Source organism: Knufia obscura (assembly GCF_036327395.1).
Source record: "Knufia obscura strain CCFEE 5817 isolate CBS 148926 chromosome Unknown scaffold_4, whole genome shotgun sequence".
NCBI classification, from domain to species: Eukaryota; Fungi; Ascomycota; class Eurotiomycetes; order Chaetothyriales; family Trichomeriaceae; genus Knufia; species Knufia obscura.
Window position 1 is genome coordinate 733,608 of NW_027042690.1, and position 19,600 is coordinate 753,207.

Consider the following 19,600-nt stretch of genomic DNA (forward strand, 5'->3'; position numbering starts at 1 on the left):
TCTGCAGCATGACAGGGGCACTGATCTCGTAGGCATCATATGTGACTTCTGCGAGGATGACATAGGTGACTGAAAGAGACAGGGTGGTTCTGAATGGATGGTTTGTTTGGCGGGAATTAGTCGTTATGAACTGGCTCTCGAGGAGAAACACCAGCATAGTCCATTTGGCCCTTACTCTTTGTTCCTCGTTACTCACCAGAGCAAGCAAGAGCGAGCCATGTACCTTCCAAATCTGTCCCATGCCCGTCACGTGAGCATAGATTTGATCCTTACAATGCTCCCCCAGCAAGGCACACCTTCTGTTCCTATCACTTTTACGAATGCGACGAAAGCTCAAGACGATGATACTCTGGTGAAATTGTCATGTTACCGCCTGAAAACCCTCTGGACAATGTCGGGAGCTAGTACACGCGATGCTACCCTCCTGTCGCTGCGATTCGGGAAGTCCTCATGTCGACCTCATGGATAAGGAGCATTGTATCGTTCTCTTTGTGCTGTCCTAAAGTGAACTAAGAGTGCGGGGAGCGTTGGTTCTAGCATGACTTTCTTTGTTCCCTGGCAGAAGACACATTCTTGGAACGGTCTCTCGGTTGGTTTGAAACAAGAGCACCACACTGCCGCTGCCGCAAACAAAGGACTCAGCCACCCTACCGAGACTTCGCGTACTTGTCATGAGAGTCAATCTCAAAGTAGGAGGAAACTGTGCGGAACAGATCGGTGATGAAGGGGAGTCTATCAGGGTTGTGTGGGCCACCTTAACCGCCATGGCGGTCGTCTAATATCAGCACCGCAGGTGGGAGGTTGTGAAGCAGGTGAGTACGACCCAGATGAACAAGAGACATCCGAGACTAGCTGTGTCAATTTTGTCTCCCATGTACGCGAGATCACTACAGATAAGTAAACCACATCCTGCTTGTCGCCGAAATGGACTCCTCCCACTCTACAGCAACAACCATATACAAGCTTTTCCAGATATCGAAGCCTTTCGAGACCATCGCTAGCCCCAGTAATCGGCCTCTGATCGGCCTGGCCAATCCTCATAGAATCACGTGTATTACAGTCTCAACGCCATAACAATGCCGCCTCGCCTGCCTCCTCACCGTCACGCGGTCGCAGACCACCGCTGGCATCTGCACCCCCAAGACGACTACCACTGGCGCCACGTCTGCTCAGACTCATCCCTCTTCCTACCTGGATCATTAACCTTCACCAACGGACGACGGAGATATCACAATTTCCGAATTTACGGCTACAGCACAATCACAATCTACGTCCAGCGGCCTAACGGCGGACCCTGCATCCCACTCAAGCTCCATGATGTGCTGTACATTCCCAACACTGTGACCGACGCGGCTTCCGACATGTCGTCTGCACATGTATCCGAAATACTGGTGAGGTGCGGAACAATGGGAGGAGTGCGGTGGTGAGGCTTCCAAGGGTGGCATGTGCGGGTCGTGGGGCTGGTGAGGGGAGGGCTATAGTGAGGGGGCCGCTTAGTGGGTGTACGAGGAATGGGTATGAGCTGTATTTGTGTGGGCAGGGTTGTGGTTGTGTTTGGGATCGGTATGGCAGATGAGAAGTGTCGGACATGCTAGGCGTGTCGAGGACTACGGACTAAGGCTCCATCTCCGCGGACGGAAAGAATGAGTTAGGAGCATCGTCAGACAGATCCATGCTCTTACCTTGAATTTGGGCGTTTGTTGACTGGTTCTATGTTCGAAGCATAAGGTGATCTTTTCAAATCTACTCGCAGACCAGTCCGATCCTGAAATAGCTACACGATGACTTCACCAACAGCAACAGTAGCATGTCAGATCGGATAAGCAGGTCGATCAGCTGCTGGGTTCTCAATGCTCGAAGTCTCAAAGAACAGCCTGCCATTTCTTTGTTCGAGACATTCTATTATCAGGCCTGTATCGCTCGAATTCTGCATCCTTAACAAAGCGTGGCACTGACCAAGTATAGCATCCATTGTGCTTTCTTGTCTAAACATTAGCTCCAGCCTCCACAGCTCGGACAATCTCATAAAAGGCGTCGAGGGAGCTAGTGCGCACGGAGGTGCTCCTTTCGAGTCCAATATCTCAACCACCGGCAAGCTGACAATCATCCTAAGAGTTCACCAATTGTTGAACATAAGGTCTGAGCTATACACTACACGATAGGTACAAACATTAAGATACTCACATTCGAAGCACTAACTACTGACCCTAAATTCGCGAATGCCACGCTTCAGAGGCCGAGGTGGCCGTGGAGGTCACCCCCACCCACACCCAGGAAGACCATCAGGTCCACCCCCAACACATCCGCACGAACCCAGACCACACACGCCATATCGCGGCCGAGGAGGAACAACCCGCGGTCGAGGAGGCCATTCACACCACAGCAACCCGGAGAACACCCATCACACCACCGACCCAAACAGCACACGTCAGGGTCCGCCACGTCCACCACGAGGCGGAGGTCACCACGATGGCCCACGACGACCACACACTCCCCATCCGAATAACCCCCGCGGTCCTCACCGAGGCAGAGACCCTCACCACCCACCACGAACACCACGCCCCCCACCCCAACGCACACCAGCCCAACCCCAAACCCCCTACAACCCCGACGACGACCTCAACGACAATCCCACCCCACCACCCTCCCCCCTCTCCCCCACAGCCCCACCCCCACACACCCCAACCCCAATCCCCACCCTCCTCCAACGCCACCAAGACCACGCAGCAAACCACCCCTGGCTCACCCGCCGTCACCCAAGCCAATCACCCGCACGGTGGTTCCTCTGTCCGCGCTGCGCGAGGAACACGGATCATGAGGCGGCGCATGTGATAAGTAACCCGTGGCTCTTCACCACCCTCTCTGAGATACCGGCTGAGCAAGGTGGCGCCGATGCGACGTGGGATGGTGAACACGTCTGGGGCGTCGGCACCGCATCGCTCCCCCTCCAAATGAAAATCACAGACCAACGCGGGGCCGCATGGAGCTGTGATTACTTGCGTCTCAAGGAGGCGCTGTATATCCCGTCCCACGGGCATGAGATACAGGGTCTCGACGGTGTGAATACGGTTTGTTTGAAGCGGTTGGAGAAGGACGGGGCGGCGTTCTTTGTGTATCCGTGGTCGAGGACTGTTTTTGTGGAGTTTGAGGGGGGGAATGAGAAGGTGAGTGTGCAGGGAGTTGAGAGGACGTTGAGGTTGGTTGGGGGTGAGGAGGTGGAGATGTGGGAGTTGTTGCTTTGTCGACGGGGAGATACCCAGCAGGGACATGTGTGTGGAAAGGGGAGGGAAGAGAATAGGTGGGCTGAGACGGAGGGGAGATATGTTTATCGGGGTGCGCAGCGGACGAATGGGAACGGTGAGACGGGTGGGCGTGGTGGAAGGGGTCAATATCAGGGGTATGAGTATGACCCGTACGGGCACGGGTATGATCATGGACACGGACATCAGTCAAGAGGGAGGAGCCGGAGTGTCCATTGGGAGGATGATTGGGATCCGAGGACTCGTATTTATAGAAGTAGGAGTAGGGATAGGAGCAGAAGTAAGAGTAGGCCAAGGCATAAGGTGCGTGGCTATCGGAGGTAAGTCGTTGGTGGACTATTCGAGGCCACCTTCCCGGTAGGTCATGTGTCGTTCCTTCATCTGCATATTTTGAATGAAGTCTTCCATGATATTTTCATAGTGGAGTGTTCCCTGAGTATCACGATTTCGAAGTATATCATTCTCGCAAAATGCTACAGTTCTCCTCTCAGTGATGTGTCTCCCACCGGTTGTACAGTGTACTGCGACAAAATTCATCTGACCTATCCATTGGAGGTAGCAGAGCTCTTGACGACCCAGGCTGTGATTGTGGAGTTGGTGTCTGGGCGGTGATCTTGGGCCCGATCGCTCGGTAAACGCCCAATTTGTGCCCGATTACAATGCGGCGTGATTCTGTGTTTTCGAGCTTGAAGATCTTTATCGCGTTGTGTGACTTCGTCTCCGCTATTGATCGTACAAGGTATCGGGCGTGTCTTTCACAAGAAAGGCTCCATGCGCGCCTGCCAAATTGCCCGTAAGGCAGGGCCACGCCTTTGTTAAAGACGCGCCCGATACCTTGTAGATCGTAGATCATATGGATGTCTAACCGTTCATTTGGGCTACATGATTGGTAGCAGAACCAGGGAGCAGCGTTCCTTGTGTGGTGGATTTTGGTGAAGTCTGCTGTAATTGCCAGCGCGCGGGTCTTGTCTGGGATGCCTTGATCCTACGTTCTGAAATTGAGCGCTCGACAGTGACGATTGAGGATGATTTGCTCTTGCCGACTTGATGAAATCCAACCACGGCGTCTGGAATAGGAGATTGCCTCCTTTGTTTGATTGCCGAGTCGTGCTGATCTCTTGGCTCCACGTACAATCGCTGCATGACCAGTCCCTTCCCTCCCGCCCGCCTAGTTGACAGCCAGTACCCGAAAACCGAACAAAGACTCAACCATCTAGACATAATTGCAACGATGGTAGCTCCAAAAGGCAACGAAACCACGTCTCACCATGAGGCTGGACCAAATCACTGAACACGAACTTCTTGAGAACCTGAACCGCCGACTCCCATGTTCGCAAACCCAAGCTCTGCGCTTGCTTGGACAACTCCTGCATGAACCATTGTGACCTGTGATCGTTTTGCATATCACGGCCTCGTCCGGCCTGAACAGCCGAGAAAAGAATCCAGAATTTCGTATGTGGCTCTAGTTCCACACACGCCTGTCCTTGCTCGTCGACCAACCTCAGGTTGTTATGCAGCCTTTCAAGAATGGACGGAACGGCATTGTAAAGATCGAAACCACATACGTTGATTTGGAATATCAGTTTCCGAAACCAAATCAATGCTGATAGAAGCACAGACTGCTGAGCGGTGTCGCAAAGCGGTCCTTCGCATGAAGCTGCATGATAAGACTCGACGATTCGTTGTTGGCAAACAAGCACCTGGTAAAAGACGTGCGCGTAATCCTTTACCGGAGACGTGACCTTCTCGGAATAGTACTGCTGCCACGAGTGGACTAATCGACGAACGTCTAGCAGTATGTCTCGAGTACTTGCGTCTATGATAGCTTCGTGTAGCTGTTCCTCGGGTGTGCCATGCGCTGTTTCCAGCAAGGGTTCCAATTGAGTAGTAGAGAAGTCGGGATCATATGTATACCAGTACTCTGCATCAAATAAAGGTGGTACGAGGAACATTGCCGAATAGTGAGCATCCATGAATAATGTATAGTATAGCATAGCATAGTGGACACGTTGCTTTCGTCTCTGTATGTCGAAGATGGATTGTAGAACCACACCGTGGGCTGCGGCTGCTTTTTGGTTCCCACAGAAAACCTCGATACTGAATAATACCACTACCTGTGGGTAGGTGGCCGGCGACAGGATGTCTTCTCCGCCTGCCAAAGTCTGTCTTAGAGCAGACATGCTCTTCCCCAACAGCGTCAGAGTCCTGGGCAGATATGATGGTGCAAGCTTCGATGCCACGAAGCCAACCCGTGCAAGAAAGCAGTGTGCAAAACGCGGATCGTAGAGAGTTTCGCAAGTATTTATGTTAACCTTAACTGAAGCAAAGGTTGACTGCCAGAAGACCCACCCACGTGTAGTGCCGGTCGACATCGCCGGCAGCACTACACCTTTGAAAAAAGCAATGAGACCGGAGGTCCGTGGATCAATGTCGAGAGCATGGGAGCTGAAAGGATCTGAGTTGCCTTTGAACAGTACAGGCGGGGATACCCGAGACGAATCATCTGAGTTGGTAGTCGGCTTGCTGCAAAGAGTTTTCAAAGTGTGTTTCCGTCCGGACTCGAACTGTTTCTGGAGTGGTCGAGACCGATTTCGATAGTATTTACCGATATGGGATGCTGCAGTACTTTTGAGTTGCTGATTCTGATGTTGTTGTACTGGATTATTGTAATTGACGAAAACCAGATCGTTCGGCATATCGTCGACTTAGGATTGTCCTGTACTGTGTCGATATGAGGCAACAACTTCCATATCTAGTCTTCCTTTTACCACGCGGCATCCAAACACAGCTGCCTGAAATTGGGTTCATCATGCGCCGGGCATGAGTCTGCGTCCCTGCAAGGCTAAGACGTGGGCTATGTAACGTCGTCGACACTCTATGTGAGCGAAGTTGGATGATGGTCGTCTCCCCGAACCACTATATTTGAGCTGAGACTTACCAGTACGTACAGCTTTCCGGGCTGGTCCTTGCCATCAGTGGTTTTGATAGCATGTAGATGAGCTTACCAAACGACAAACGACTGCCAGAACGTGATCGACAGGTACCGAGAAATGGACGAGCCCGGCGATGTGTGAAACATTTGTGGCGGAGCATATCTCGGCCCGAACACGACGCCTGGGGCCAAAGAGTTGCCCCAGTAGTGACAACAAAAGAACAAGGTATCTCAACGAGGTGTAGCAATTGTGACTATGTGATAACAAGCAAGTAGCTGTCAGGTCTTGAGCTACGGAGGGGTAAACAAGCACTATTATACGGTAGACGAGAAGGTTGAGCTCCACAGTAGTGATCGACACCACTAGCCTCGATCGAGCTCTAGATTCGATATCGACGATCTCTGCGGGCCCACGTCTGCAATCTCTGACTTACCTATTGGCAGAAAGTCAATACTGTTTCGAGTTAGCCTCAACAGCGTCGGCTGTGCTACGCTAGCACTCATGTCTCACCGTACTCGTAGAGGCTGGCTTCTGAGCAACCGTAAAGCTAAATGCTTCAATCTCCTCAGCCTGATCGACCTTCACTTGGGTGCATGCCTTTCTGGGCTTCGCACTGGGTAATCCTTCAAGCCCGGAACACGAAGAGTAATGCTTGGACCAGCTCTGCGTCCAATAATAGCTATCTCAACTCGCCATGTAATCTATACACGCCCCATAATCATGCCCACCATAGCCCGCGCCTTCTCAACTACGCCCACCGATCGCAAGAAAGACCCTCTTCCACCCCGCCCCAAAGTACCTGTCGAGGAAACAACGAAGAACTATCTGAAAGGTTCCGGTCCGGGCGGTCAGAAAATCAACAAAACATCTTCTGCCGTACAGCTCACGCATACGCCTACGGGCATTGTCGTGAAATGCCAGGCTACACGTTCACGTACGCAGAACGAGTCCATCGCGCGGCGGTTGTTGGCTGAGAAGGTAGAGCTACTGGAGAAAGGGAGTGAGAGTAGGGTCGAGAAGAAGAGAGAGCATGTCAGCAAGAAGAATCGGAGTGCGGAGAAGAAGAGGAGGAGAAAATACAGGGCGCTGGAGGCTGAGAAGAACGGTGGGGAGCTAGACGATGCAGAATCTGTGGACATTGATGATGGAGAGGACGAGAAAAGCCGATATGGGGCCCAGGAATGTCTGAAGCAAGAGCATGGAATTAGCTAAGAATATCCTCCTTTATGGCGGACGACTTGCAACCACAAGGAATTCAGTGCGTGGGAAGATAAATCTGTTATCAGGAAGCGAGGTCAGAAGGGCTGATCAGATCTACACTCAGAATAGCTCATGAGGCATGCCGAGATCTTTTGGCTTGGTAGTCCGGTGCAATGGGGTGCCAGGGACTGGAGCCAGTGGTTGCACGACGTCGCCTCGTGCTATGGTCGACGAGGCAAAGGGCTTGATCCTTGACGTCAGAACATGGCTTGGGTCGAGCCTGGCATGAAGCTACACAATGGAATCTTCCGCCTTGTTTCCAACCTCAACTTGGATCTGCTGGGGATGGCAGATGAACACCGCTATAAGTCTGGAAGCATGGTCATAGCATCCTTACATCTGGTACCGAAATTGTGGAGCTCGAAAGGTCACTCACAATCAATTGATCAACCACAACTGATTCGGCAAGGTTTCCTTCCCTTTGAATATAGGGGCGTCGGTTAGAAAGTCTTTACTTTGCTCTGAGGACCAATCAAGCTCGAAATCGTCTTCTCGATCTAGGAGATCGACATCGACACCCTCGATATAGTCGACAACGTACGCCGTCGATACCACTCGCTCAACGGCCACCAAAATCCCTCGAAGAGGTCCCTCCCAGACATCATATCTTTCGAGCCATATCAAGGCGAATTGTTTGGTCTCTGACATGCTCCATTCTTCCAGGCGTCGTGCTACTCCTTGAGCGAGCTCAGCAGGAGCAAGCACCGGCATACGAATCGGATCGATGACTCGGGCAACTGGCTGTTTGTAGCGGTGATGCAGATGCACCTGAAGGCGATGAGAATTGAGGCAGAAGGAGCGTCTTACACCACAATCAAGTCTAAGCTGGCCGCCGCTCTCGAGCATCGTCTGCCCCTCTGGAATTGAGAATATAATGCCTTGGAGTGCCGTAAGTAGTCCAGCACTTGTCACTTCTGCCGATGTGCGTGGTACATCCATAACACGACCCAAAGCCAGCTCACCAGACGTACTCTGATTGTCTAGCAGTGTTGATGGAGCCCATCGTGCTCCAAAACATGGAAGATAACGTGGCATGTCCCAATACAGCAGCTGCATCGGGATCGTCTTGAGTTGACGCCATAAGACGAGCATTCGAAAGTCCTGAGGCGTGTTCGAGATGAGCTTCACATCAAGATTCAACAGTACAGCCATACATAGTGCTTCATCGCCGGGCATGCTTGTAGCGCGAAACTTCAAGGATGGCAGCAGTAATGAGAACACAGGATTGATCCCCTGCTGGCGATCGTCCGTGTCCCCGTGCAGCTTGGTCAGTGCTTCATCAGTGAACCAGTACCGAAGCTCCACGTATCGGCCAAGCACATGCGACGTGAGACTCTGCTCGGCGAGTGGCCACTTCGACCGCTTGAGGCGAACAAATATAATGTCACTGTTAACAACCTCATCTTCAAATTCGAACAAGAGAGAGTGGTTCTGAGCAAGCCAGCCCTCTTGCAAGGTCCACAGTCGGCGTGTCCAAGGGGAACAAATGAGTCTTGCAAGCTTTTCGGTACTTGTCATTCGATCAGTCGATGTCTCGGTGAGCCATTTGTCAAGTACCACGACCAGCCTGGCATCCGAGTAGGTGGCCCGCATTTTGTGCATCGCCAGAGATTGAACATTGGGAACGTTGGCAGTATCAGGAGGCACACACAACGTGTCCAGCCAGAAGTATGGAACGTCTTGGTGTCCTGCGTGTCGTCTCAGGCTGTTCACATCTTGAATGATCTCTTTGATATGCAGCAAGCGACAGACCGGGATGTTGTTTCCTTCTAGATTACCAAGCCCATCGGACCATACATGAGAGAATGCAATATATCTAGGGTGTTGTTGCCCACCATACCCATACAGCTGCAATCTGAATCCGTGCATGCCGATGTCATCGACTTTCAGTAGTGGTAAGTGTCCCGCGTGCAAGATGCGAGCAAGTTCCTGGAGGTCGACCGAAAGCTCTGTGCATCCGCCGCAATGATATTTAGGAACTCCGCGCAGTTTATGCCCAAGTACCTTGTGTAGATGAGCTGTGCGGTAGGTTTCCTGATTGATACTCTTCCACTTACAGCTCCTATTAGTACAAAAGGTCCTGGACTCACCGTCAGCATCCTTCTTCCTTCGTGCAAGCCCCCGTTCAATGTGCTCGATTTCGTGTACATTGTGTGAGTCTGGACGTTGCATCTGGCTGAGGAAGAAGCAAACTGGCATCGAAAATCTCGAGGAGAGCATGTGAGCTTCCCAAGGACACCAACCAAGCTGTAGCAGGCGATTCTCGCTGACCTTGCTGTGCATAGGTTGTAAAATGGTCGCACCGAACATCATCCACTCCTGGAAGTCAACTTCTGGATTGTCCGATCGCCATAATTTCTTCGAGCTTTCGGAGGGCGTCAGTTCGTGTAGCATGCAAATGGCCAGGAATAGCTCCTGCGTCCGAGTATCATTGAATCTGTCACTGTGAATCTGACAGAAGCGATGGAGAGTCATGGTTTCTGCCATTGCTTGACGACTCGTGCGACCAAGGAGATGACGATCGTGGCACGGTACAGCGAACGCTATATGTGTCGTGAAGCTCTCTTCATGAGACCGTAACATCGTTCCTGGCGAGACCTGCTGGATGAGGGTCGCTATTCGTGTCACATACCCATCGCCACTGGGTAGTGGTCGCTTGTAATGCTCGATGGCGAGGTGTTTGTCCAGTATATGCTCCAGTGCGCCCCAGAATAACCATCTTTCGACAAAAGCACTGAAGGCTGCTGTTGTCTTCTGGAAGAAGTTGATCCAAGCTTCGGCCGAACGAGGCTGGTAGCCCTGTCTTTCGGGATATGATTGCCATTCTTCGTGGTCATAATCTTCTTCGCTTAGGCACGGCACTTCTGGTAGCTTGCGGACTGTCTTAGCCGGGCGCGGAATCCAATCCATGCTGTACTGAAAGATTTTGGGCAAAGTTAGTGCAGGAGAATATAGTGAGCTCTTGATCGAGATTCAACGATGAATCTCTGACATCTGTGCTATCGACATGGTTGACATTGTTCACAAGCCACTGCCTGAAGGCAACCGCCGAACAGAGAGGGCAGCTTGTCGTACCTTTGTTTCGCCCCCCATACACATCAAGCAGCATCCAGGAGCAAGCAGAAAGTTCCCGATGTGCTTCACAAAGCGCATAGTTTGTACTTCTAGCTGGGTTTATGATGTTGCGGTCAACACTTTCCTTGGCGGTGGGAAGCTGCATTGACCTTTTGCCATCCGCATCGATTGCCACTAAATATGCCAGCAATAGCTTCACAAATACCTCTCAGCCAGAGGTCGTGGAAAAAGGTGTATGAGTGGAGTGGCTTCAAGTTAGACGCACTTGGTCTCATCACATTGCTCGGACTTCAGGAGGTCGACTACGCGCTCGGTCAGCTCACGCACAATGGATACCTCGAATACCTACCCTTCCTCGCAGCAAATGTCGTGGCTGCTGACACCATTGCGAAGCCATTACCAGGCTATCGACTCTTCAATCTTACCGACGGCGTTGAAGCACTCGATGTTTCTGCTTGGTTCACCCATTGGCTTGAGCATCAAAGACTGCAATATGCGTCGACGAAGATTCGCATACACCAGAGATCGGCGACATCCAGCTCATATTCCCTTCCAAAAGAATGGCCCTTCATGGTTCCTGCCATTTTACTAGCAGGGATCCTGCTATGTCTGGCGACACAGTCGCGCAACGTCGACGATAGCGGTCTGGCGATTCATCTCACCAACGTAATCTGCCTTATTGGTACAGTCGTCTGCCGAACCATCAGTCTGACCCAGATGCGAGCTGCCGTCGACCAGGTAGTGCTACGATACTATCGCCAGCCACACACCGCTCACAATCACAAGGAATGCGATGTGTGGCTAGCATTGCCATCTGGCAAATCTGTCCGGATCGAAGCTCAAAGAGGTCATGTCCTGTCTTTGCTGACGTTGCCGAGGTTGCTCCGACCAAAGTTGTATGACGTTTCAAGAGGAACATGCTGGGTGATGGTCGCGGGGCATGCCGTCACACTTGGATCAACAAGTCTATTGTATCAGGCAGCCTGCATAACCTCGATGATAGCTTCAACAGTTCTCTTGCTGTGCAGACCACGGTGGGCGTGTACAAAAGAAGCGAAACTGAGAATCGGAAATGTGCTCGAGTTTGAAATTGTGGCGCACAACTTCATCGATGACACTGATGACAGACATTCACACGCATATGCCAGAATGAATATGGAGCCAGAGATGGAGGAGTCAATGGTGGCGTGGGGTCTGATGCCTCATACTAGAAACTCCGGTTGGTGGAACCGATACCAAGATGTGAAACAAAGGGTCAATGGCAACGAGGCCAAGACTTGCATTTATGCCACGGAAGGCTGTTACTCTCTGGAACTGGAAAGGACAATTGAAAGCTCAACGTCTGCTCAGGTCGGCGACCAAGAGGGTTTGCAGTCGGATAGCCAGACCAATAATAGCGCAGCGGAGGCTGAAGTCGTCGCGACTTGAGACTAGGAGAAAGTCATGGTTCGAGCTGCGGTCCCATTCGGTGCAGACAGAGAGCTGAAAGTGCGTGGCGGGTGATGGACGCTCATGTCACAGCTATGTTGCTGGTTAGGATGTGAGACCTTGGGGTCGGTGGTACATAAATGAGCCAGTCAGCTTTGTAGCACAACGAGTAGTAAAGTTGTGTAGATCTTTTTGCACCATGTTCGCCATGAGGGTGCGCAGATATCAATCGCTCAAGCTGGCAGAAGATGTAGAGGACAATACGGCAGCGACGGAGAGCAGAAACCATTTGAGCTTCGTATCAGATCACGTGATTACAAGACGCGACCGAAACGCGTGAAGCTCTGCCAAGGATTGGAGATTCGATCACTGGTAAGTTCGGCTCCTTGTACATCCATATTGCAAAGTGACTCTATGCCAGTGCGGAGAAGCTTGTATCACGACTCGTCTGGCTCCTGGAAAGCCCTCTTCAGTCCTCGGCAACGATGTCAAAGGAGGTGCTTCGACCTCCGTCGAGCCATGTCAGGATGTTGTCGCTAGTGGTCTAAGTGACCTTCGGGAAACTCGAATTCTCGACACCGCTATCGTGACTTTGTGAACGAAGTCCTTCAGTACAGCCCGAAAGTGGACGCAGGAAGACTTATATAAGCCGAAGCTGCCCTAGACCTCCAGTATGTCGGACTCGATACTCGACAGTCTTAGCTCTCGTTGTGAGGAGCTTGCTACAGCACTTGACCAGGACCAGGAGCTAGCAGTGGCCGCCCGAGCATGCCTACCGAGCGTTACTGCCGGAACAGTCACTTTCGGGATAGCTTCTTTGGAGGTCGATGGTGCAAGCCAGGAATGTGTGATGATCAGGATTATGGTTGACGATGAAGGCAGTATGCGGAGCAAAGTCGAGGCTGGAGGTGAAAATGATTCTGACTTCTTTCTACACGCCCGCACAGAAGACTGGAAGTCGTTCTTCGCGACCGACCATGAGCTTGTCAGGCCGTATCAGTCGTATTGGGGAATGCTGAGAGTGCTTGGGCCTTTGCATAAGGAGGTTCGCATCGTTGGCGATACTAACTCTTTCGCCAGACATACAAGGGTGTGGCGGATCGCCCTCGATCGCATACGAAACGTGCTGAACAGCAAAGAACCCTCCGCAGCTACTAACGAAGACATTCCGCTTCCCGAAGACGAGGAGACAGAAGAGGACACAATAACAGGCAAATACACATGGATCAACCACACCGAATACGGCAAAGTCAAACTCTTCTACGAAACCTCTGGCACCGGTCCACAGACAATCCTCTTCCTGCACACAGCCGGCTCCGACTCCCGACAATACCACAGCCTAATGAACAACCCCGTCCTCCGCCAGAAATGTACAATGTTCGCCTTCGACCTCCCAGCCCATGGCCGCTCTAGCATCGGCACAAAGCAAATTCCAGAAGCGTACGCACTAACAGAACAGTCCTACCTCGAATCCATCTCTTTAGTAATCAAGAAACTCAACCTAACAGCGCATGACAACCTCATCCTCTGCGGCGCCTCAATGGCCGGGCACGTCTGTCTCGCCGCCGCAATCCATGCGCGCGACCTAGGCGTCCGCGGCGTCATCCCCTGTGAAGGCTGTGCGCATCTCCCATTCTCCCAGCCGATCTACGAGATGAAAGGCAGCGATAGCTCGATTCTCGACCCGGAACGTGTCTGCGGTATGATTGCGCCGACATCGCCGGAGTACTACAAGCGGCAGATCTGGTGGCAGTATAGCTCGCAGGGGACTGGTGTCTTCGCGGGTGATCTGAAGTTCTACTTCAAGGGGTGGGACGGCAGAGATCGGATGAGCAGGATTAATACGAGGTATTGTCCGGTGTATATGTTGACTGGGGAGTATGATTATTCCTGTACGACGGAGGCAAGTGCGGAGACGGCTGCGATGATCGAAGGTGCTGATTTCGAGGCGATGAAAGGCTTGGGACACTTCCCGTTGACTGAGAATCCGAAGGCTGTTTCGCCGTATTTGCTTAGGGCTATTGAGCGTATACAGGAGAAAAGAGGAGGAGGATAAGGTGGTATCTAGATTCCATTTTCTGTGCTGGCCTCGATTTCCACATGTCAGACCAGGTGCTCAAGGACCAAGCTCATGCATGCGCGTTTGAAGCATACAAGTGCAAGCTATCTATCACAAATCGAACCAGGTGTCCCCCAGAAGTCCTTCCGAATTTTCAGAGTACTGCCTGCTCCCCACTGAATCCCCCAAAAGTTCTTCACACCTCACCTCCCCTGTCCCAACCACGTACTCAACCCGATTATACCCATTCATCGTCCCCTCTGGCAACGGTTCAGCATTCAGTCACCTTCAAACTGATGCACAAACACAACCTCATAACCCCTCCCCTTTTCGCCCTCCCCAACCAAGAACTCATCAACCACCGATCTCTCCGCCCGTTTCCTGCTCACGAATCGCGCAACGAACAATTCCCACGCTCTCTTCGCGCAGTCTCTGGCATCTAAACAGCGGACAGCAGCGGTGCCGGGGTGTGGTATCCACCCGCCTGGAAAGTGATTTGTGGTGTCGTAGGGGGTCATTGTGAGTCGTTTGAGACGGGGGAGGTCACTTGGTCTGAGCAGGGTGGGTAGGCGCGTTGTTTTCGTGCCTGTGGTGAGGTAGACCACGTGGCGGAGGTGGTGCCTGGGGATTATGAGCGTGCTGCGGGGGGTACCGTTGACGGCAATCGTGGTGACTTTGCACCACAGACGAGCTAGGGACTCATTCCGGAGCTGTTTGTTGGCTAGGCTGATGTTTCTGATTGCGCTTCGCGATGGGAAATCGAAGTGATGGTGTTTGTCCGCGCTGAGGAACTTGCTTGGGTGGAGGGTGACGCTGCCGGCTACGTCCTTGGATACAGCGTGCACTTCGACACACTCGAAGACCATATCGTAGATGCGGTTTCGGATTTCAGAGGGAGCGTCGAAGAGTCGAAATGTTGTTGGTTCTGCCGTGTCGGGCAGATCCGTGGTAGCTGGCCACCAAAGTCCCGCCGTTGGATCTTGTGGCCACCAGCACAAGTCCAAGAGACCCTTTTTCAAGCTTTGACTTGACTGCTCTGCATCTCTCGTTGAAATGTGGACGGGACTGCCACTGCTTGACTGTCTGGAACCTGAAGGTGAGGACGACAAGCTCGATACCATGCTAGTCAGGTCAACCTCGACCAGGCGTCTTTCCGACTCTAGCTCTGACGAAGAGCTGGCCATATCGTTGTACCAGGAACCGCCGAATTGCTGGGAAATTCTTCTCTCTGAGGAGTGCAGAGGCATGTTGGTAGACGACATCCCTTGGTATCTGTCTTTGAATGGACTTAGGATATAAGATTGAAGCTGTGACGACCGATTGCTGACTTGGGGACTGGTAGTGCTTGCTGGAGCTGGGCGCTATGCGATATCGTAACTTGTACGATTGGGCAGTTAGTGTTGGACTGGAGTATATCTTGTACTTAGGAGTTCCGAAGAGTTTTGAGCAGATCACAACTTTTCTCACAAGTGCTGTATACTCTGTATCCAAATTGAGAAGCAAATTCAGCAGAACAGCGTATGGTATATGAACCACGAATCGTGAGGACCTGTTGGGACACGAGCTTGGTTCTGCACCATAGCTACAGGTCCTCAAGAGTAACTCCATGCTATCCTTCTAGCAGTACCAAATGTCGAGATGACGAATACTCGCTATGAACTAGGCTTTGGTAGTCAGACTGTGTGAGGCTGCCTGCGTGTCCGCTGCATCATGCGTGGTCTCGACTTCGAGGTTAGGACAAGGTGATTGCGAGGACATGCTCACCGAGGCAGCGCAGAGTCATTGCAACTGTGGTACATGCTCATGCCTCCCATCCTGCGAGACTGCTTTGATCCTGCTGATGTTGGTGGAACACCCATGATCATACAACGAGCTGAATTGACAATTCCCTTGTCCTTGGACCTGCATGTTGCAAATAAAATGACCACGATATTGATATCCATGCCAAGACTGCTCTATCCCTACCGAAGCTATCGTATAGCAGCAGCTAATACGATGCTTTGGACTATGCGAATCTGCTTCGTGTGTTGCAAGTCGTTGGGTCCGACCAATGTTGACTAGTGACAGATATAGTTACAATGTTGCTACATTCACCGCTGCTGGGTATCCTTCCTTTGACCCATCCTTGCGCCTGTAACTGCACCGAAGCCCTTATTGAGCTTCTTCTGATATGCATGCCGTTTCTGGTCCGAGCTCCTGGCTTTCTCTTGACCTTCCTTACGGTACTTTTCCTCACCAGCCAAATCTGCCTTCACGACAGGGTCCGCTGGACTCTCGGTCTCGTCCTTCCAGCCTGGACAGGTAAGACCTGATGCTTCGTAGTCATCGTCTGAGACGATTCGTATGAACTTCTTCTTCCACTTACCAGTTCGCAGAATGAGGAGCTCCCCATCAATGATCAGCGGCTCTGTAGCGCTCCACTTTGGATCTTTGACCGGAACATAACTGATTTGACCTTCCACGGGAACGTATTCCGAGTCTTTGCCAACTTGTCCAGCAATGTAGACACCTTTGTTGTTGATCAGGCGCTGGGCTTCGCTTCGGGATGCTGCTAGACCTGCTGACCAGAGAATGCGACTCATGGGTTGCTGCCAGACTACGGATCGCGGAAGCTGGAGTTTGAGGTCATAGCTGGCGTCCTGGGTCAGAGGTTGAGCGCGCTTGTTTAGTGAGGGATGGAAATCATCCGGGCGGGTATCTGATTTGCTGGTGTCCATCTCTCGAGTTTGTGCTTTGATATCCTCCACTGTCAGAGAGTTCGAAAATGTTCGCCTGTGTTCTGCCTCTGCCCTTTGTGCTGAGGGGAGGCCGTGGGCTAACTCGACGAATTCGGAAGCAAGTTTGTGTTGAGCAACTCGTTTGGACTCATCAAGCCTATGTTCGTTCATGGTTTCGTGGATTTCTTCCATTGACATGAATGTCAGTAATTTCATATACTTCTCGACATCAGCATCGGAAGACCGTAGGAAGAATTGGTAAAGGTCGAAGCTGCTCATGAGTTGTGGATCAAGCCAGACGGCATTGCCGGCGCTTTTTCCGAATTTCTCTCCAGATGCTGTTGTAAGTAGAGGCACTGTGAAACCCATAGGGTCACCAGATGCATTGATGCCTTGCCGATCAGCTTTGTATTTGAGCTGAAAGGCTGTGTCGTCTTGTATCATGGCCTTGACAGCATCTGCGCCAGCCAGGATGTTTCCATATTGGTCGGCGCCGCCGATCTGCAGCTGAGTTCCACTCTGGAAGAGATGCCACCAATCCCAGCCTTGTATCAATGGGTATGTGAATTCAGCATATGACATGCCATCTCCATTTTGCATTCTGTTCTTGACTGAATCTCGGCCCAGCATAGGTCCGATCCGCACGTACTTGCCCAGCCTCTTCAGGAACTCGCCTACGGTCACCTTCTGCCACCATTCCGTGTTGTTCTTGACACTTCTCCTCCAGGCCCATTCACGGTGGTAACCTTTACGATCGGCGTACTTTTCGATATTGTTGGAGAGCCGCTTAAGCTGCTCAAACATGGTCAGAGCGTTCTCCTTGCGTTCCTTCTTCGACTTCTCTTCCCGCGCCTGCAAGCGGTCGGTTGGGTCGCCGATTGATGCAGTGAAGCCGCCTAACTAGGCAAAGTCAGCCAGAGGTTGCGTAGGTAATTGTGGTGTGACCCACCAAGAACGTAGATGAATAGCCATGAATATACATCCAGCCCAGTGCCATGAAGGGCACCAGATGGCCAACATGAAGAGAGGCAGCCGTCGGGTCAACACCACAATAGACGCCCACTCTAGACTCGACTAGGGCTCTATTGAGGGCCTCTCGAGTGCCGACCACCTGGTTGACAAGGCCTCTTTCTTCGAGCTTGTCCAATATAGATTTGGCTTGACCAGCCGCGATGGCATCTTTGCGCTCTTTCCATTCTTGCTCGGCGATTTGGATCTTACGTATGTGGTTGTGGGTAATGGTTCGCCGCTGGTGCTGTGCAGAGGTTTCGAGAAGCCATCTTCGACAGTCTGAGCATATCAAAGGCCGTCTTCGAATTGCCTTTGACAAATGCTGCGCTTTTGACATAGCAAGTAGATGGAGATGGTTTCAACTCAACCGCGCATCTTCAACCTTCGCGCTCACCATAGAATTATCGGAGTCGGATGTAGAATCTACCGATCGCCGATCGAGCTTTTTGCGTTCGTCCGCCATCAGAGCGCTTCAATCCTCAGAATCCTGTTAATATCTGCATGTCGAACCTTTCACTCATCTGCTGCAGAGATGTCCGTCACGCTGAGGTTAATGCTTGAGGCATGGACATGTAAAATTCTCTGTCTGTCGAGCAGGCCACGGACGGCCCAATGGAGGCAGCTATGCTTGCCACACCGGTCGAACAGTGCGTTGAGCTTTTGTCCATACCGACTCAGCGCTGGTCCGATCACTCGTAGGTGTGCTATATAGAAGGACAGGATGTTCAAAGATGATTCCGACATGCAAGTACTGACTACTTCCATAACTGACTCAGAAAAGCCACAACTAGCAAGCAAAACTACAGATTTAGGCAACGACTACCAAGTCTAATTCGATCACGGTCTCCTGACCATCAAAGCCACCATGTCAGCACTGAGAAGGATTCTTGTCACAGGAGCTACCGGCAAGCAGGGCGGTGCTTTGATCAAGGCATTAACATCCTCCTCGCCCAATGCTTTCGAGCTCGTTGCGCTCACACGCAACATTGATTCGCCCTCTGCGCAAAAGCTCAGCCAGCAACGAAACGTGAGACTACTTCGAGGCGATCTAGATGACGTATCGAGTATATTCCGACAAGCAGGATCCCCCTTCTACGGCGTCTTCAGTGTGCAAACCCCTTTTGACCACAAGAAGGAAGAAGCACAAGGCAAGGCTCTAGCTGAAGCTGCGGCAAAGAATGGCGTCAAGCACTTCATCTACACGTCAGCCGATCGAGGAGGCCCCGAGCGCTCAGATAAGGATGCGACGCCAATCCCTCATTTTATCTCCAAGTTCAACATCGAGCAACGTCTTAAGGCCGTGGCTGCAGAAACCAAAGGCGAGATGCGATGGTCCATCATTCGACCTGTTGCCTTCATGGAGAACCTGACCCCAGACTTTTTTGGCAAAGTTTTTGGGACAGCTTGGCAACGCAACGGTCGCAAGATGCAGATTGTCTCGACTGAAAGCATTGGCATTCTAGCGGCGGAAGCTTTCCTTCATCCAGAACAATTTGCTTCGAAATCAATCTCTCTGGCTACCGATAGTCTGTCTTTCGACGAGGCCAACGCTATCTTCAAAAGAAAATTCGGTCGTGACATGCCAGTGACTCAGAACGTGGTTGGTAGACTAGTACTGCTTGCGGCGTGGAAGCAACTTGGGATCATGTTCAAGTGGATAAGAGAGGAGGGATTCGGCGCTGACCCAGGGGAATTTATGCACCGGTACCCTGGCATGCAGAACTTCGAACAGTGGCTGGAACAGTCTAGCAAATTTACAAGGTGATCATTCCTAGCTGAATGGTTGAAGAGAGCGCAGGTGCTCATGAAAAGACGTGGTTACCCTTTGGTGTGTTGAACAAGCTCCCAAAAGCAGGA

General features: G+C 51.7%; 9 protein-coding genes across 9 annotated transcripts; 5 read left to right on the top strand and 4 right to left on the bottom strand.

The window, feature by feature from the left end:
* Nucleotides 1-2,219: 2,219 nt before the first annotated feature.
* On the top strand, nt 2,220-3,584 carry PMZ80_004203 (uncharacterized protein; the record flags this gene model as incomplete). Its single annotated transcript, XM_064872629.1, has 1 exon — nt 2,220-3,584. One exon carries the CDS (start codon nt 2,220-2,222, stop codon nt 3,582-3,584), a length of 1,365 nt encoding a protein of 454 aa, XP_064731287.1.
* Nucleotides 3,585-4,465: 881 nt separating this feature from the next.
* PMZ80_004204 (uncharacterized protein) lies at nt 4,466-5,956 on the bottom strand (the record flags this gene model as incomplete). Its single annotated transcript, XM_064872630.1, has 1 exon — nt 4,466-5,956. The coding sequence occupies one exon, from the start codon at nt 5,954-5,956 to the stop codon at nt 4,466-4,468; it is 1,491 nt and encodes a 496-aa protein (XP_064731288.1).
* A 957-nt stretch (nt 5,957-6,913) lies between these two features.
* On the top strand, nt 6,914-7,405 carry PMZ80_004205 (uncharacterized protein; the record flags this gene model as incomplete). Its single annotated transcript, XM_064872631.1, has 1 exon — nt 6,914-7,405. One exon carries the CDS (start codon nt 6,914-6,916, stop codon nt 7,403-7,405), a length of 492 nt encoding a protein of 163 aa, XP_064731289.1.
* A 426-nt stretch (nt 7,406-7,831) lies between these two features.
* On the bottom strand, nt 7,832-10,363 carry PMZ80_004206 (uncharacterized protein; the record flags this gene model as incomplete). The annotated part of the gene is made up of 1 exon (XM_064872632.1): nt 7,832-10,363. The coding sequence occupies one exon, from the start codon at nt 10,361-10,363 to the stop codon at nt 7,832-7,834; it is 2,532 nt and encodes an 843-aa protein (XP_064731290.1).
* A 345-nt stretch (nt 10,364-10,708) lies between these two features.
* On the top strand, nt 10,709-11,956 carry PMZ80_004207 (uncharacterized protein; the record flags this gene model as incomplete). The annotated part of the gene is made up of 1 exon (XM_064872633.1): nt 10,709-11,956. The coding sequence occupies one exon, from the start codon at nt 10,709-10,711 to the stop codon at nt 11,954-11,956; it is 1,248 nt and encodes a 415-aa protein (XP_064731291.1).
* Nucleotides 11,957-12,629: 673 nt separating this feature from the next.
* Nucleotides 12,630-14,012, top strand: PMZ80_004208 (uncharacterized protein; the record flags this gene model as incomplete). The annotated part of the gene is made up of 1 exon (XM_064872634.1): nt 12,630-14,012. The coding sequence occupies one exon, from the start codon at nt 12,630-12,632 to the stop codon at nt 14,010-14,012; it is 1,383 nt and encodes a 460-aa protein (XP_064731292.1).
* Nucleotides 14,013-14,293: 281 nt separating this feature from the next.
* Nucleotides 14,294-15,277, bottom strand: PMZ80_004209 (uncharacterized protein; the record flags this gene model as incomplete). The annotated part of the gene is made up of 1 exon (XM_064872635.1): nt 14,294-15,277. One exon carries the CDS (start codon nt 15,275-15,277, stop codon nt 14,294-14,296), a length of 984 nt encoding a protein of 327 aa, XP_064731293.1.
* An 828-nt stretch (nt 15,278-16,105) lies between these two features.
* Nucleotides 16,106-18,080, bottom strand: MSY1 (tyrosyl-tRNA synthetase; the record flags this gene model as incomplete). Its single annotated transcript, XM_064872636.1, has 2 exons — nt 16,106-17,632; nt 17,682-18,080. The coding sequence occupies 2 exons, from the start codon at nt 18,078-18,080 to the stop codon at nt 16,106-16,108; spliced, it is 1,926 nt and encodes a 641-aa protein (XP_064731294.1).
* A 528-nt stretch (nt 18,081-18,608) lies between these two features.
* PMZ80_004211 (uncharacterized protein) lies at nt 18,609-19,508 on the top strand (the record flags this gene model as incomplete). The annotated part of the gene is made up of 1 exon (XM_064872637.1): nt 18,609-19,508. The coding sequence occupies one exon, from the start codon at nt 18,609-18,611 to the stop codon at nt 19,506-19,508; it is 900 nt and encodes a 299-aa protein (XP_064731295.1).
* Between the last annotated feature and the right edge of the window lie 92 nt (nt 19,509-19,600).